Source organism: Miscanthus floridulus, chromosome 1 (genome assembly GCF_019320115.1).
Source record: "Miscanthus floridulus cultivar M001 chromosome 1, ASM1932011v1, whole genome shotgun sequence".
NCBI classification, from domain to species: domain Eukaryota; kingdom Viridiplantae; phylum Streptophyta; class Magnoliopsida; order Poales; family Poaceae; genus Miscanthus; species Miscanthus floridulus.
The window spans coordinates 76,084,050-76,102,122 of record NC_089580.1 but is presented as its reverse complement, the minus strand read 5'-3'; the positions used below and the strand labels follow the sequence as shown (position 1 = coordinate 76,102,122).

The following is an 18,073-nucleotide window of genomic DNA, read 5'->3' as shown; positions in this document are numbered from 1 at the left end:
ATGAGGACACAATGGACATACTTTCCATTAACTCGATCTCAAGTGCCTCATCACATTTGTTTTTTCCATATAAATCTAAAAGTCTAGTCCAAATGAGATGTGCACTCTCCAGAGGTGGTTGTCCATTGAATATTGCCTCATCTTGAACCTCTACACTTAATGTACTCAAAATGACATTAATAGCTTGAGCATTGAGTTGCACACATATCTCTTCCTCTTTTGACAAATTTTTGTAGTTGCTCCAATCAACTATAGGAAGAGGTATGCTTGCATCCACAATATGCTCAACAAGAGGACTAATATTCTTAAAAGCATTGAGTACATTAATTGACCAAGGTAGAAAGTTTGAACCATCATTTTGGAGAAGCACCGGCTCCAACTCGATAGGCGTCGACATCCTTTTCTCACGGTGGTGAAGCTTTAGGTGAGAACCTTGCTCTGATACCAATTGAAAGGATCTAGGATGCCACCTAGAGGGGGGTGAATAGGTGTTTCTAAAAATTTACACCTTTAAATGTGGAAACGATTAGAAAAGGGAGTTTCCAAAATAGAAACTCCAAATAAAGAGTAGTACCACCCCTCACAAGTTAGCCATAGAGTATACAAGGTATAAATAATGTATCTAGAAGCTATAACCCTGCAACACAAAGTTAGAACTGAAAATAAATATTTTCAGCACAGAGCTCTAATACCGGACGTGTCCGGTATGCACAGTTTCTGCAGATCAGCCCCGAACTTGCTCCTTTCGATTTCGATCTTCAAAGCAAACTGCAGGTACCTACTAGAGATATAAATCTACACAGAGAACCTGCACAAGAGCTGGAGCAACACAAATATCAAATGAAATGCGAATTGAGACACAATATTTGTTTTATCGAAGTTCAGACTCGTTCGAGTCCTACTCTCCGTTGAGGGGGCTGCGGGCAACCCAGCGAAGGTCAGCCCTAGAGGATACCACGAAGGTCACTCTAGCCAGAGTCTTTTCCAACTCCTTTTCCTTCTTCCACTAATTGATTCCGAGGCGGCGGAATCGACCGTTACAAACTTTCCGTGGCACACCACAATCTCTCGGGTGCTCTCCGGCGACGCCTAACCGTCTAGGACCGAAGAGTCCAAGAGTAACAAATGCGAATCATAAGATTGACAATATGCACAAGTGCTCAAGTGGTGGCTTGCTCTCTTTTTCAAATTCTCTCTTAACCCACAAATGGATTTTGCAATTTGTATCACACACTCACTAAGAGAGGGTTTAGGAGAGTTGGCAAGGCTCAAAAACGTGTGTGTATATCAACAGAATTAGCAGCATCCAAAGGTGGAGGCTTGGGGTTATTTATAGCCCCCTTTGGAAAACTAGCCGCTTTATAGCCGTTGCAATATCGGACACGTCCGGTATGACTTACACTGCACCAACAGTAACTAAGTTACAGTGATGTTGTGAGGCGTCGGAACTCTCGATGAATGCCGGGACTTCTGACCGTCGGAACTCTCGACTCACGTCGAAACTCCCGACCCTTAGCAAATTTGAAAACCATGTAACTGAGTTAAAGTATGTGAGATGTCAAAACTCCCGACTCACGTCGGAACTCCCGACCCTCAAGGCTTTGAAAAGTAACCGTTGGTCTCTGGTCGTGAATACCAGACACGTCTGGTATGAATACCGGACATGTCCGATATGACCAGGACGGTGAGCCCTCCAATGTCAGTTAAAGTGCGAGACGTCGGAACTCTCGACCATTGCTGGAACTCCCGACCTACGTTAGAACTCCCGACAAACCAACCCGAGAACAACAATTTTACAGCTGCTAGGTAAATACCGGACACGTCCGGTATCAATACCGGACACGTCCGGTATTGCCAGACCAGCGAGAAATCAGTTAGCTCATTTATCTCTCAAACACTCAAAACTCACATGGGTTGGCTTAAGCACTTATGAAACATTATCTATTAACATGATGCATCCCTCTTGATAGTACGGCATTCCTATTAACTCAAATTTAAAAGTATAACAAAATTAAACCTTTTGAGTTGATCTCTTTCAATCCGAAGTCGTGTATTCCAATCTTCACCAAGTGAGGGTGCCAGCATGTCAACTTTGATCTTTATCACTTGAGCATAGCCATCTTGAGCACGTGACTTGATTCCGTTCATCAAATTTGAATAATCCCAAATGTATCAAGTCACTTCCATCAAATACTTCATTATAGATTTGATCCTTCACATCAATATGACCATCTTAGCTTGATTAGTACCTCAACTAAATGCAAGTACTTTCTTCTTCACCCTAGCTAGGTTCTTCGGCCGCCAAGCCATCGCTTGCCCTTCACCCTTGCTTAGTACCTCGAAGCCTTTCCTTGCTATCTTCACCATCTTAAGCCATCAAGTCACATCTTGTGTTGAATCATCCATTCTATGTATTGTTATCTTTTTCATTTCAATTTAGCAAGCTTCAAATATGAGACCATTCCATGTGCAATCCCTCATGTCTCATTAACTAATACTCATGAGCTTACTTTCACATAGAACATGGAAATCCCACAATAAATAAGCATTTGCATGAATTCCATTTGCATTGTTGTCTTGTGCTTGAACTAGATTGTTTATACAACAACACATCATTTTGGCTTTCATTAAGTACCCGTGAGATACCTTATTACCTGTTCACACTTAGCAAACTGGTTAGACCTTTAATCACATTGTCATTCAATCATCCAAAACCCACTAAAGGGCTAGATGCACTTTCAAAGAGGCACTTGACGATCCAGATTGGATGATATCCATGCAAGAGGAGTTGAACAACTTCACTCAGAATGAAGTCTGGTCCTTGGTGGAAAGGCCCAAGCAAATGTGATTAGAACCAAGTGGGTCTTATACAATAAGCAAGATGAGCATGGCGTGGTAATAAGGAACAAGGCAAGGTTGGTGGCTCAAGGATTCACTCAAATTGAAGGCTTGGATTTTGGGGAGACCTATGCACCGGTGGCTAGGCTAGAATCAATTTGTATTCTACTTGCCTATGCCGCTCATCATGACTTCAAGTTATATCAAATGGATGTAAAGAGTGCATTTCTCAACGCCCCCCTATCCGAGTTGGTGTATGTAGAGCAACCACCGAGCTTTGAAGACCCCAAGTATCCAAACCGCGTCTACAAGCTCGACAAGGCGCTCTATGGGCTCAAACAAGCCCCTAGAGCTTGGTATGATTGTTTGAAGGATTTCCTACTCAAATAAGGTTTTAAGATAGGAAAGGTCGATGCTACTTTGTTTACTCGCAAAGTCAATAATGATATCTTTGTTTGCCAAATATATGTCGATGGCATAATATTTGGTAGTACTAATGTGGCTTTTTGTGAGGAATTTAGTAGGATTATGACAAATAGGTTCGAGATGTCCATGATGGGAGAGTTGAAGTTTTTCCTTGGATTTCAAATCAAGCAACTTAAGGATGGCACGTTCATAAGTCAAACCAAGTACACCAACGACATGTTGAACAAGTTTAACTTGGACAAGGCCAAGCCCATCAAGACACCTATGCCAACCAATGGACATCTTGATCTTGATCAAGGAGGAAACGATGTCGATCAAAAGGTATATCGCTCCATGATTGGATCACTTCTTTACCTTTGTGCATCTAGGCCCGATATTATGCTTAGCGTGTGCATGTGTGCAAGATTTCAAGCTAATCCGAAAGAATGTCATTTATGGCCGTTAAGAGAATTTTTCGGTATTTAGTACACACTCCTAATCTTGGCTTGTGGTATCCTAAGGACTCCACTTTTGAGTTACTTGGCTATTCCGATTCGGATTATATCGGTTGCAAAGTAACTCGAAAGAGTACTACCGGGACTTGCCAATTTATTGGTCGATCCTTGGTGTCTTGGAGCTCTAAGAAGCAAAATTCCATTGCTTTGTCCACCACCGAAGCCGAGTATATGGCAGCTGGCGCTTGCTGTGCCCAACTACTTTGGATGAAGCAAACACTAAAGGACTTTGGATGTGAGTTAACCAAGATTCCACTTTTGTGTGACAACGAGAGTGCCATTAAGTTGGCAAACAACCCTGTAAACCACTCCCAAACAAAGCACATAGACATCCGGTATCATTTTTTGAGAAACCACGAAGCCAAATGAGATATCGCCATTCATCATGTGAGCACCGAAAAGCAATTAGCCGATATCTTCACAAAGTCCCTAGATGAGTCAAGATTTTGTGCTTTGAGGAGTGAACTAAATATCATTGATTCTCGTAACATGGCTTGATCCCTTGCACACACATTTTGTTTGATCCAGTTAGGAGAAAAGAATTAAGAAAACATTGTGTGACACTTTCAAAATCTATTTTATAATTTTCATGAGTGACTATTGCTTTGTGTTGGTTGAATGAAATCTAGTCACTTGTGAAAATGTTAGTGTCCATCATATTTTTCCCCACATGGTAGAGTGAGTGCAGGTTGAGGTGTTTTTTTGTTCCCCTGCGTCAGAAGTCCCGATGTACGCCGGAAGTCCCAACGGCCAGAAGTCACGGCTCGCGCCGGGAGTCCCAACGTAAGCCGGTAGTTCCGACGCAGATCTGGATTTTTGACCGTCGTGTCGTCCATTTTGACCGCGCCGCACCACTTCACTGTCTCATTTACTCGGCCGTGTCCCTTCACCTGCGGTTATTCTCTCCCTCCCCTCCCTCCCATCGCCCTCAATCTCTCTCCACGCGCCGCCATCGCCTCTCCTCGCGCCGCCGCGTCGCGCTCTGCCCGCACCTTCGGCCTGCCGGGATGATGTTGATGACATTGACCTATGGAATCCACATGTCATCAAGATCGTGTTGCTCTTCTCTCGTCCATTGCTTTCTTTGTACAGCTTTCGGTGACAGTTGGCGGATATCTGCTAGTTGTGACCATAATTATGAGTAGGCGCCGCCGTGGCGCCGTGTGGTGCAGTGTCCCAGTTGCCATGGCCAACCTCTCATCCTAGCTGGCGCTGTTGGTGGTAGACGGTTTCTCTTTCTTTGGACTACACGACGGCGGCTTCAAAAAGATGCATACATGAAGCTGGATTTTGCTTGGACCTTTCGGATGATCGCCTTAGTGGATACCTCGTCACCATGTACGTGAGGGCGTGCTGGTGGGTCCGGGTGCAGTCGTCGATCGACGCGTGTCAGGATACTCCCACCATCTCAGCTTATAAAAGCTGCGGCATGGGAGGTTTCGTTTTGCACAACATCTTCAGAAGCTACAGCTGCAGAACACAGATACTCCTCCAGCTCGGGGCAAAGAGAGCACATAGTTAGTCGCAAGACGGCAAGAGTGTCTGTGACTTGTGACAACCGAGTGAGGGATCATGGCGGCGTCTCTGCTAGTCCTGTACACCGGCGGCAGCGGCCGGGGCGGGAGGGTCCACGCCAGGAGCGGCGGTCGGCGGTCGGCTGCGGCGGTGAAGCAGTTGCTGTCGCTTGGAGGAGAGGCGAAGCGCGGTGAGGTTCGGGTATGACCTGCATAGCTACTCCCAGAACTTCGACGACGGCATTGCCTCCCCCTCCGGACACCACCGCTTGTAGCTGTGCCTAGCTCCAACTGCAACATTTCCCTCTTGCCACTTCTGTACTTATGGTTGTTACTAATTTCCGGTGACTATTGTTAGCTCGTGCAGTCGTTGACTCATTGTATAGGATCACTACTCCCTTAGCTTCTTCTCTGTAGTCAGGATTCAGGAGTAGTAGTATATATGTAAGTAAGACTAAATCTGCCATCGATCAGCAAAATGATGCTTTATTGTGGAGCTATTTGAAGCTTGGAATATAAATGGTTTCTGTATAATTAATCTGATCCTGAGATCTTCTCTTCTGTGTTCAGGCATACGCATGTGCCACACCCGTATCCAACTGTTCATCTACCTGAGCTTTTTTTTTCTCCAACACGCTCGCGAGCCGAAGAGCTATGTATGAAGAGGAACATCTGCCAAAACTATATCTAGCTACTTGTAGATTTTTTAGATAAGAAAAACTGGAATACTAAAGGTAGATGGCCGGCAGCCACAGGTGCCTAGCTGCATTGCTGGCAGTAGCTTCGGTTTAGTGCTGCAAGGCGCTTAGTCGCAAAATTCAGTGTTGTATAATTGCTTATGTTCTGTGATCTGCGCTTCCGGGGGTTCTTGGTCTGCCCCTTAATTGCACCGCTAAGAATTAGCTAGAGCGCGCTTTGCAATTGTAACAAAACTCCTTCCCTCATAATGAAAAACTTACGTCCCAGCGCATGTTCGTGAAAAAAAATAAACCTTTTAGATGATGGAACACTCACAAGAAACTAAACGCGAAACTCAAAAACCAAATCGCATGTGTTTGACGTGATTGATCCTGAGATCCAGCACAGACAAACTGCGGCCATTATTTGCATCCTTCACCTCTCAGCAGTCGAGGTTATGGATGAAGGTTCGACCTTATATGTTCAAGCCCTTCATAAAATTTTGGGTGTATATTTTTTCTTTGTTAAAATATCCACCTAGGTACTCCTAGGTTTATAACTTTGATTTAATATACCATTAGCCCATAAATTTCTCACTCTATATCATTTAGGTTTATGAACTCTGAAAAGATATTTCTGGGTCACTAAACTTGTCCAAGGTACACCACGGTTCTATATGTTGCCCGTGTGAACACGTGGCAGACTGGCAGTTGACGTGGCGTGATGATGTTGATGACACTGACCTATGGAATCCACATGTCATCTAAATCGTGTTTCTCTTCTCTCATCCATTGCTTTCTCTGTATAGCTTTGGGTGATAGTTGGCGGATGCTCTCTAGTTGTGACCACGATTTTAAGGATGAAGGTCCAATACATATGGTGGTACGGTAATTGGCATGTTTCAATTGCTGCATGGATGACATGTGGATATAATAAGTACCACATAAAGATAAGTTTATGGACCACTGTTGTATTTAACTCTATAATTTTTTAAAGTGAAGATGTAGAATAGACATGACACGTGGGAAATTTTTTATGTTGACTCAAAATAAAAAACTTAGAAAAATAATAAAAACAAACATTTTATATGCCTCCAACATCTGATTTGCGGAGCACCCAATTATACCAGTGATGAAGTCCCGTCATCTGATTTACACATTTTGCTTCCACATCTCAGGTGAGTGGTCAAGATCTCTGGCAAGGGTTTAGCTATATAGGGTTTGGAGTTCGTGGTTTTGGCTTTAGAAAGTCTTCATATCATCTTTGTCATTATATTAGAGGAAGAATTGTATGGGGTGGTATACTGACCGATGACGGTGACAGGCAAGATGACAGGGCGATGAACTGGATGCGGTGCCACCCGCTACGGGCAGTGTTGAACATCATGGTTGCTCACAAGTAGATGAGGGAACAGTGGTAGAAGGAGCTAAAAGAGAGATATTTGGTCAAGCCATTTATTATAGATCCAATGGTCAAGAAAATCGAGTGGTCGTTACTAGAACACTTGATCGACACCTATAACACATATATGTAAAAAGGCACAAAAAAACTTTTTTAATCAAATCGCCACTGATGTTAAGGCGATCAAAAGGGAGTGCCATTAGTGAAACCTAAGTATCTAACGCAGGGCGAAGCCTTCCAAAATGGGCAGGTCATCCTTGTTCTATGATGACTCGGATGATTGTACAACTTGATCCCCATTCCCCACATATATAGTGCCACCACCAACGACCGAGCACTTTGTGTCATCTATCAGTTGACCATCCGATCAGGTAATGACTCAGATCACATGCAAAGTATCAGCTTCCTCCTCTCAGCTGAAGATTTTTTTGCTTTAACACTAGTGCGCCCCCTTTATTTCTTTGCATTGTTTTGGTTTCTGGATAGTGGATAGGACGACACTTTGCAGGACGTAGAAATTGGTTCTAGTGGGTAGATGAAATGAACATTATCCGCTCCTGTCTTGATCCTACGCATGATGACTGGACAACATCTTCCTTTTAAGCACGTGTTATGCGTAACATAGAGATATATAGTTTTGGAATGTGTATGTACATGTTGCTGTATGCCTTCAGTGCAAGGGTAAGGCCATCCCTCCGGGGAAAAAATTGCGTCTCCATGCAGGCCCACTCGATGGAAGCCACATGTCCCAGGAAATCCATCGCACAGTGAGGGGTGGTGTGGCTCCTCCGACGGCTCAAGCGTGGTGCGAATCCCCAGGATACTAAAAATAGGCAACTAAAATAGATACAAAGACAGATCACCCTGCCTCAGACCCTTTGTTGGCGAGAACACTACTACACAAAACTTTACCGAGGCGGGCAAAAACGATTAACCGAGGCGGACAACCGTCTCGGTGCAAACGTCACGGTAAATGAGGCCTTTTCTAAGGCGGTTAGATGCCTGCTTCGGTTAATCAAATAAAAAAACAAAAAAACAAAAACCCATGGATAGGCCCGCCGAGCCCATCCACGCGCTGCCGCCGCTCACTGGATCCACCGCCGGGGTGCGTCCTCCATCGTCGAGCCAGATCCGGCTTCCCCACCGGCATGACGAGGAGCACCGCCGCCGGCTCCTCCCTCCCCGACGCCGGAAGACGAGGAGTGTCGCCGCCTCGCCCATCCTTGATTTGCCGTCGGAAGCGGACCCGCCGGCGAGTTCTCCGGATCCGCGCGCCCTAAGGCCGGATCTGGACCTGGAGGTGGTGGAGATGATGGATCTTGCCGGACTCCACCGTCGTCGCGGCCGCCTGCTCCACCGCGCCACCGTCGTCGCCACTTCTAGTCCACCGCCGGTCGCCATCGAGGAGAGGGAGGAGCGCGGGAGGGAGGGGCGCCATCGCGCCATAGGGAGGGAGGGGTGCCGCCGCGCCTTGGGGAGGGAGGGGTGCCACCACGCCATGGGGAGGGAGTAGTGTCGCCGTGCCATGGGAGAGAGAGAGGGGCGACACACGAGGAGGGAGGAGCGGCGCACGGGGGAGGGTCGCGCACGAGAGAGAGATGGTCGGGCGGAGAGAGAGGGTCGGGCGGCTGCGGTGCTGAGGGAGTGAATGAGAGAGATGGCCCAAACCCTAGCTTTCACATTATATAGCGTGAGTAGTTTCCGGGCTGAGATGGGCTTCAAATGAATTCGGCCTTATTAACCGAGGCGGGCCCCTATTTTCTCAGGCGGGACACTTATAAGGCCCGCCTCGGTTAATAAAAAATGCCCACCTCGGTTAATCCAGGCATTAACCGAGGCGGTTGAAATGCCTGCCCACCTCCGAGACACTTTACCAAACGCTGCGTAAAAGAATTTGTGTAGTAGTGGAAAACTTCTGTCTCCATAGAATTAAAGCGAACATTATATCAAATAGAGGCCACACAAGCAATACTCAACTTTATCCATCTCTAATCAAAGCCTAACTAAGTTATAATCTTTTCCAGAAACACCCACTCTACTCTATTGTATGCTTTGCTCATGTCCTTCATCGCACAGAGTCCTCTCCATTCTCACTTTCCTTTTTTTTCTAAACAAAGGAGTGCATTTCATCAATCAAAAATAGGTTCGCACAGTCCATCTTTCTTCTTAACCAAATTTATTTTTTAAAAAATTATTAACATATACAACATCAAATTATATATAAAAATATTTTTTACAGAATAGTCAAAATTAAAAAATGAAAAAAGATAATAAAGTTAATAATAATTTGAAACAGATGGAGTTGGTATTAAAACAATCCCTTTTTATATATTTTTTGTTTTTTGAGAAAATTGTATATATTTTTTGTGGATCATCGTTTTTATATGCCTTGGCGCTTGATGATGAAAACCGAGCCAAAAACTGATCGGGCTAGGAGACTTTCGGGCCATGCAGGCATACAGCCCACACTTTGCGGACCGAGCCACATGTAAGCAGGCCGCAGGCAGGCCTCCTCACGCGCGAGGGCCCGTTCTGTCCGTCGCGCGTGTGTGTTGCCGTTCCTCTTGCATCTAGTTGTCTGTCGTCTGATGTATCGTCTCCCTCCCACACCCATCGCCCATCTCCGGTCAGCACGCCTCCCCTTCTGCGCCCCGCCTCTCCTTGCCTTTGCTTGCCTAGTTCCCCTCACCGCCGTGGACGCGCGAACCAACACCCAAACTGACTGTTCCCAACAGATAACAACACCCCGTCCGCGGCAGCTGCAGCGCCCACGCTGCCGGGTGCCAGCGCAGCTCCAGCGAGCGCGGCCAGCCAAGCTCTGGGCTCCGCCTCCGGGCCCAACCCTAGCCACCTCCCGCGACGACGGAGGCGGGGGGCGCCATGCTGTTCCAGGTGGGAGGGCAGGGCGCGCGGCCCACCTTCTTCGAGATGTCCGCCGCGCAGCAGCTGCCCGCCAGCCTCCGCGCCGCCCTCACCTACTCGCTCGGGGTAAACCCGCCCGCCTCCTCCCCTTGCTCTTGCTCGTCTCCGATTGGATCGATCGAATCGCTGAGGTTGTGTGCCTGGTTCGGGGAGTGTTTAATCGTGCGTGTCCCCTCTGGTATGGCTCGTAGGATGGTGCAGCTTCGGGGCGACGCATTGAAACGCTCTAGCTTGAGGACGATTAAATAGCTCAAGCACTGTTTCTGGTTTGACTGTTTTATTAGCGGTTCGAAATGCAAAACTGAGCCGTCAAGTGCTGAATATCTCTGTTTAGCTACCTTTTGAGACCCAGAGTGGACTAGTAGTGATATGGGATCGTCAACATTCACTGACATTTTGATGTTCAACATGTAGTAGCAAGAAAAAAACCCACATAGATCTTGAAATCTACTCCTTTCATTCTATGGCAGAAAGTGAATATATGTTCAACTGACATTCTATGGTACTTTATGTGCAGCGGTATATTAGGTATGAACTTCTGTAGGGATGTGAATTGGTGACCCTAAGGGCATCCTCCATGTCTCTTTAGTTGTGCAAATTGTACTAATTTCCCAGAGGGCTCATTTTGGAAACCATGTACGATTTGTTGAACTAAAGAGGGTGGTGAATATGTGGATACCCTTAGGGCCACCAATCCGCATCCCTAATTCTGGGATAACACCTTGTGCAAAACATGTTGGAGCGTGATTTCAGGGTTCTTGATGTAATGATGTAATAATGATTTGATTGCATCCTTTGTTTGTACATCTGAAGTCTCAAGTTAATATACTTTTGTTTCTTTGCTGCGCATGCTATTACATTTCCTTCGTGCTGCCTGCTAAGTGCTAAACCAACTGATAGCCACGTCTCAGTCTATGAAGTGCTAAACCAACTGATGCCCTTTTGCTATAGCTATAAAGAATTATCCAGTTGTTTCAGTTTATATGAAGGAACTTTTCTACACCATCTAGTTAATCTTTTTTATTGTTGATTGCACAAATATCAGTGCAGCAGCATCCAGAAACTTTAATGGTCGTTTTTGAAAGGAGGTGGGGGGAGGGGTTGCCTTTTTTCTCAGAAATTTACAAGTGCTATTGTAGTTTTGGCTAAAGCAGCATAGTTTTGTGACCAGATCATGTTCTCTCTTCTCCAAATTTATTATTGTCAAACATCCATGTATGTCCGATTATGGTCAACTTCTTCTATTTGCAGGTTTTTGCGCTAAGAAGACCATTACTACACAAAGTTTTAGATTATGAAGACGAATTCTTTGCTTTGTTAATGGGTGTCCTTGAGTCCCATAGTCTACGGACAACAGGTTCGTTATTGACTCTTTCAGCATTAAAAAGTTTGACATGTTTAGGACACTTGTAACATAACTGGGCATGCAGGAAAGCAATGGAACAATGCATACAACTTGAGTTTTCTTCTTACTTTTTCTTTAGCAAGCCCCCTTGGATACAGATTACTAAGAAATGAATCTTTCTTGAATGTGACTGAGAAAAGAAATTCCATGCATCAATATAGTGATATTTCAATAGGGTCAATCGTCATTCTTTACGTTTATGCTTTCATCATATATCCTTATCTGTCTCATACTCTCCTCTCCTACATATATATTAGGTTATTGGAATAGTACTATCTAACTATACAAGTCTGTTTGGTTAGTGGAATGAAATGATCCCCTTCTTGAACGAACTTATTGTGCAAACCAAACACTGAATCAAACAGCCTAGAAGTGCTATGTTAACTTAGGTCTTACTTTAATCTTCTTATGTATGTGAATTGTTACCCATGCAACTTGTCAAATAGACAAGCTTGACTAAGCACATGGATCCCTAATTTTAATTGTGTAATTTTAGCTGTCCTGATTTTTTCCTTCCAGACGGTTCCTTTTCAGAGTCATTATATGGTCTCAGGAGGAGGCCTGTTAAGATTTCAGTGAAGAGAAAAGGTCCTGGTACAGAATCCAGTGACAAAGTCTATGATTCTGCACTAAGGAAGCGCCAGAAAATCCTTTCGGTTGTTTTTTTGGTAGGATGCCCTCAGCTTCTTTCTACTGTAGTTTTCTGTCTTCTTTGTTTTGTTTTGTTTTTCCTTTCCTGGGGGAAACATACTTATGCTCTTGCCAGTTAGCTAGTGGTATAAAAGAATGAATTGATAAAATAATCGCCAAATTCTGTTACTGCCAATAGCATATGAACTAGATTTTAGTGCTGTGACTTGTCTGCTTACTGCATGTTTGTTACTCTTGACTCATAAGATATTTCTTTTCCAGTATGCACCTTGAGTTGCTCGTTAAGGTCAAGCTGACTTTTTTTTTCTCGAACTATGCATGAGAACTGTGTGCCATTTCATTAAGTAGAGAAAAAAAGAAAAAAACAAAGGAGAGGCAAAGCCAACTCCCTTAGGCGGTTAGGCCACTAGTACAAGACTAACAGCACCACTCACTGTAAAGAAAGAAACAAGCTGACTTGTTTGACAGTGTGATTTGCTTTTCTTGAACACATAGGAGAGCTGTGTATCTTATATTAAAGACAAGAAGCAAAAAGGTCCCTTAATGACCCTTACAAACAACCACTCTTAACTCCACCAGGAGATCAGAGGGATTGTAATACTGAAAACAAAAAGATATCCCAAGTAAATTAGGATAACAAGCCGACAAAGACTTTACAACTAGCCCTCATAACGACCTAGATCCTGTTATTGGAGCTTTTTGGCTCCAGCAAGACCCCAAAGTCTCAACTCCTCCATGAAGAATTTATGTGTTGTCTGTAGGGAGGGGGAGACGCTATCAAAAACATATTTGTTCCTATGATTCCATAAGGTCTAGGTCCCCAAAATCACAGCGCTATTAAATCCCTTCCTTAGCGTTGTTAATGCGACGACTTGCTTCTCCAGCAAAGCTTGGTTCCGATCATCTGGGTGTAACACGCCCAAAACCAACAGGTGCTAGTGGAGTGTGCCGAAACTACCGAGAGAAGACACAAGTAGTTAAGATGTGCTGGACATTCTCCTCATCATGATCGCACATCACACATTGCTCAGGATGAGGAAGCCCTCTATGTGCCAATCGATCTGCTGTCGAACATTTGTTTCAAATAGTAAGTGACAAAAATATTTTGCATTTGTCCGGGGCCCAAGATTTCCACAAACGCCGTCATGCTCGAATTTAATAGAGCCACAAAAGAATGCCCTGTAGGTAGATTTGGATTAGAATGATCCGCTTGCTTCATGCCCCCAGAAGCGCTGATCAACTTTCTGAGTTGAGGTCACCTGTTCTGGAGTGAAAATTACAAAGGCCTTTTGCTTAGTTGCTCTGATACTGTTACTGTATTACTGATTTCATTAATCTTCAATTTTGTTAGTTTGTTGGCATTTGGTAGTGATATATGTGCTGCAATTGCTTCTTGTGGTAACAAGTTGCTGTATAACGACATATAATATTCTAATTTCTAATACGGTACATTGTACTATAAAACAGTTGGTTTATGGCTGCTTACCGACATATTCTAACGTACTCCTTAGTGTACCCCTTTCTTTGGGGAAATGTATTGGGGATGCACTTTAGTAAAATTTACCTTATGAATCGCAAATTTAAAGTATATCTTGTTGTTTTAATCTTTTTGTATGGAACTGTTCATTTCTGATTTCAGTACTCCATGTTTTTTGCATTGTGCCATTCTCAAAATGCAGCCATCTATAACTTTAGTCATGTCTAAGATAATTAGACAACTATGTGTATTTATATAAGCAAATATGTACCAATTTTTGTTATATAATGATCTTGTTGGGAGACAGAATATTTCTTCTCTTTACGCTTAACTCCTGCCAATACTATTGCAGGTTGTTTTGCCATATTTTAAGTCAAAGTTGCAGTCTATATATAACAAAGAAAGGGAAGCCAGGTTGCAGGCAACCCTTTGGGGTCAGGATGATGTTAGATTTGATGAAGCTGGCTTTGTATTAGATCAGGAGCAGACTTCTCAAGCACATACTGAACCTACTACTGGAGAGGTGTCAAATTTGACACGTTTTAAAAAGAATTTTGTCTCACTTATAGGTGTTTGCTATCCATGGATTCATGCAACTAATGAAGGTTTGTCTGCTACTTCCTGACTTTATTTGCTTCAGGGAGTTGACTCTGTCTTTATTGACTTCAGGGAGTTGATGTTATTAAGCACCAGTAAAAAAATCACAGTCAATTCTAATTTTCTTGTTATCTTTGTATTATCCTTTCTTGACTCTTTATCATTTTAGTGTCCAGTGATGGTGTTTTTGGTCTGTTTGTTCACTATAATTCAATTTCATTTGCGTTTCATGTAAAATCAAAAGAATTTTGCACTGCCAGCTTAATTTGTTTCATTGGGTGGTTAGTGGGTAGTATAAGTTTCACCTATGACGCCCTATATTGTTTGCAGGTCTCTCATTTGCATACCAGCTCTTGTATCTGTTGGATGCTACTGGATTTTATAGTCCAGCACTGCATGTGCTTGGGCTTCATGTTTGTCGTGCTACTGGACAAGAGCTGGTATACTCCCTAATTTATTCTTACTGGTATATTTGTTATTGTTTATGTAGATGTAGACATATATTTAGAATCTTATTATTACATTATTTTACCAATGTGTTCTTTTATACGATTCAGTGCCTGATGTGTCTTTTTTTGCTTCCTCTGAATAACTAGATGGAATCATCTTCTAGGATATCAAGGATTAGAAATCGTGAACTTGAGAGACTTCGTGGTCCTCCATGGTTCAAGGTAGGAGAGGACTGTCAGTGTTCAGTAGCTTGTTTCAATTATGAATTCTTGAGTCCTAACTCATGACAAGAACTTTTTTGTATGGCGTCTGCAGGCTGTGCAACGAGTGTTCCTTAGTTGTGTGTACACAACTCTAGATTATGCACAAACCGGTTTAATTGCTGCAGTCTTCTTTTTCAAGGTCTGTTCTACAACTTACTATCAGAGAGAATCTAGGATCTTTTAACGTTTCCCTCACTCTATATCTTCTTACAAGTAGACTTCTGAGTTTGGATGGTTAACAGTTATTGAATACTTGATTTGAAATGTGATAAATTATTCTAGAAGGCATCCTCTTAACTCTTTGAATTTTGCATAACTAAGAAATGAAAGTCCTCACTCGATGATATTTGCAAAACTTTCGCCATATAGATGAACTATTAGCTCTATCCCTGTGGTAGATGTCATGTAATGTGAACCACGATTCAACTACTCAACTGTACTCAGTGTTCTCTTTCTGGTAACCTTATCTAGATGATGGAGTGGTGGTATCAATCCGCTGAAGAAAGAATGTCAGCTCCAACTGTATATCCGCCACCCCCTCCTCCTCCAACTCCGAAGGTACATCTCTTGATTATACTCATGCCAGCAAGGAGCTACAACCATTCGTTTGTCACAGAATAAAGCTGTGATTCTGTTTTATGTTTAAGTCCCCACATTTGGTGTTAAATTATAAAACATGAAATCTTTAGTTCATGATCATAATCTTATGTGGATCTGTGCCATTTTTATTAGGTTGCCAAAGACGGGATTCCCTTGCCACCTGACAGGACGCTCTGCCCCCTGTGCTGCCAGAAGCGCGCTAACCCCTCTGTTCTTTCTGTTTCTGGTTTTGTTTTTTGCTACAGCTGCATATTCAAATCCGTCTCTCAGGTGGGTGTTCTACAGATCTAGTATGTCAAAGCCAAATTTTCTCTCCATCACCATCATATGTGACATTGTCTTGTGCTCCAGCATAAAAGGTGCCCTGTCACACTAATGCCTGCCAGTGTTGAGCAAATCAGGCGTCTCTTCCACGATTTGTAGCCATGAAAGACCCCAAAACTTCCTGTTTTCTAAAGAGCACGGACATCGTTTTGTTACATTACAAGAAACATACATCACAAGAAACTCGGCCTCAATGTACCCTTTTCATACTGAAGCAAATGCATGGATGACACTTTCTTCTCGTTTTCCTTTGTACTTTTATTTTTCGTCCATTGGAAATTGCACGGCAAAAACAAAGCTGAAGTTTGAGCTTGACAGTCTTAGAATAGGGTGTATAATCTGTTGTTAGGTGATACTAGCAGATCCATTTTGATGAGGTGACTAACCAGTTACCCACTGGGAGGTAATTATATACCTGCATGACAATTTGCGGTCATGTAAAGGTTATAATTAGTCTTCATTTCATTGTAAAAAAAAAGTCTGTACTTTTGGAATGGTCCTGTTTTTGGCGACGTATCGGCTGTTTGGAGTAACCTGCCAGAGTATATGTGTTGTATTTTTCTGGCGTCGTACTTAGACTGTAATGCTCCTAGCATGAGTTTTGTTTACATTGTTCGTCAACTCTGTGTTCTCTTGAACTTTGGTGCTTCGGTAAAATTATAATTGGAAAAAGTCTACTTAACCTCTACCTTTCATACTTGTCTACTTCACCCCCCAACTATGAAACTGTCTGTTTTACCCCTTGAACTTTCCAAAACCATCTATTTTACTTTTGAGCGGTTTTCAGCGGCGGTTTGCTACGGTAACAGCAGGTCTGCAGCAGTACTGGTGCGCTTGACTTTTTTTATTTTTGGTAAATTTTTGAAAAATCATAAAATTAAAAATCTAATTTTATTGGACTCCACATGAGTAGATCTATATAGTGAATATATAATACGGTATGCTTTAGTACAAAAATTTTTTTTGTAGCTTTAGATTAATTGGAAAATCCAATTTTGTCTGTAATTAATTAGAATTTATCTATAACTAAGTTATATATTGTCCAATGAGTACGAAATTTTTACTATAGTTTAAGCATACAATAATTAGCGTACCATAAAAATTTCATTACAATTGGACCATAGAAGCTGCAGCTATGAATTATTTCAATTAATTACAGACAAAATTAGATTTCCCAATTAATCTAATGCTACAGTACAATTGGACCATAGACTCGTTGTTACTGTAGTAAAACCGCCGCTGAAAACCGCCCAGGGGATAAAATTGATGGTTTTGGAAAGTTCAGGAGATAAAACAGACGGTTTCATAGTTGAGGGGTTAAGTAGACTTTTTCTAATTATAATTTGTAAGTGCCTATTTGGCATGGGTCCCCAAGTGGGAGCCACAAATTGCAGCTCTGGCTTCTAAAAAGAACAGTTCTGGCTCGTATATATGTAGAAAAAAACAGCTCCTTATTCTAGGGTGTTTGGTACGGTTTTTTTTTTTTTTTTGAAATCATTTGGTCTGGTTTCTTTAGCTTTTCTGCTTTTGGGACCAGAGCGGTGTTAAACAGTCCTTAAGTTCCAAACATACTCTAAGTTTCATTTTAGTTAAATGTTGATCAGACGTATTTTTTAGGGATTCAACATTTCACTGCCTGTGTAGCTAATTGAACGTCAGATTTTTAGAGTCGTTACTATGTGCTCCGCACGAAATTCTCCTACTTCGTTAAGGTTCTGCCATTAAAACAAATGAGAAATGCAAAAAAAAAAAGTTGCATGCGCACCCCTTTAATTAAGTTTCCTGCAGCTGAAGAGGCGGTGCCGCTTTGAACGCTCCAAGAGATCCAAAATTAGCCATCAACACACTACTTACACGGGAGACTCATTTTGAGTTATCTTAGAGGCACAACCAAATATGAGCATCCTCTCTCATTAAAACCCATTTGTAGAAAGAATTCTCTTTTGAGTTTTGTTGTTGGAGAAGATGTCGAATGGGTATTGAACCCTTTGCCTGTAGCGCTATCCAAAGGTTAAATGAGTCTTGTATTTTTT

At 42.8% G+C, this 18,073-nt stretch overlaps 1 protein-coding gene across 1 annotated transcript; it reads left to right on the top strand.

Annotated features, from left to right (window-relative positions):
• The first annotated feature begins 9,962 nt into the window (after nt 1-9,962).
• Nucleotides 9,963-16,281, top strand: LOC136487384 (peroxisome biogenesis protein 12-like). Its single transcript, XM_066484545.1, has 10 exons — nt 9,963-10,339; nt 11,525-11,630; nt 12,198-12,346; nt 14,159-14,411; nt 14,734-14,843; nt 15,000-15,074; nt 15,169-15,255; nt 15,588-15,674; nt 15,849-15,986; nt 16,068-16,281. The coding sequence occupies exons 1-10, from the start codon at nt 10,232-10,234 to the stop codon at nt 16,137-16,139; spliced, it is 1,185 nt and encodes a 394-aa protein (XP_066340642.1). The 5' UTR covers nt 9,963-10,231; the 3' UTR covers nt 16,140-16,281.
• The last annotated feature ends 1,792 nt before the right edge of the window (nt 16,282-18,073 follow it).

What these genes read in the sequence shown, in the direction of transcription:
- LOC136487384 (XM_066484545.1), top strand. Translation starts at nt 10,232, where the DNA reads ATGCTGTTCCAGGTGGGAGGGCAGGGCGCGCGGCCCACCTTCTTCGAG. An exon ending in CCATAGTCTACGGACAACAG is followed by an intron (nt 11,631 to 12,197) that starts GTTCGTTATTGA and finishes TTTTCCTTCCAG; the next exon opens with ACGGTTCCTTTTCAGAGTCA. An exon ending in GTGCTACTGGACAAGAGCTG is followed by an intron (nt 14,844 to 14,999) that starts GTATACTCCCTA and finishes CTGAATAACTAG; the next exon opens with ATGGAATCATCTTCTAGGAT.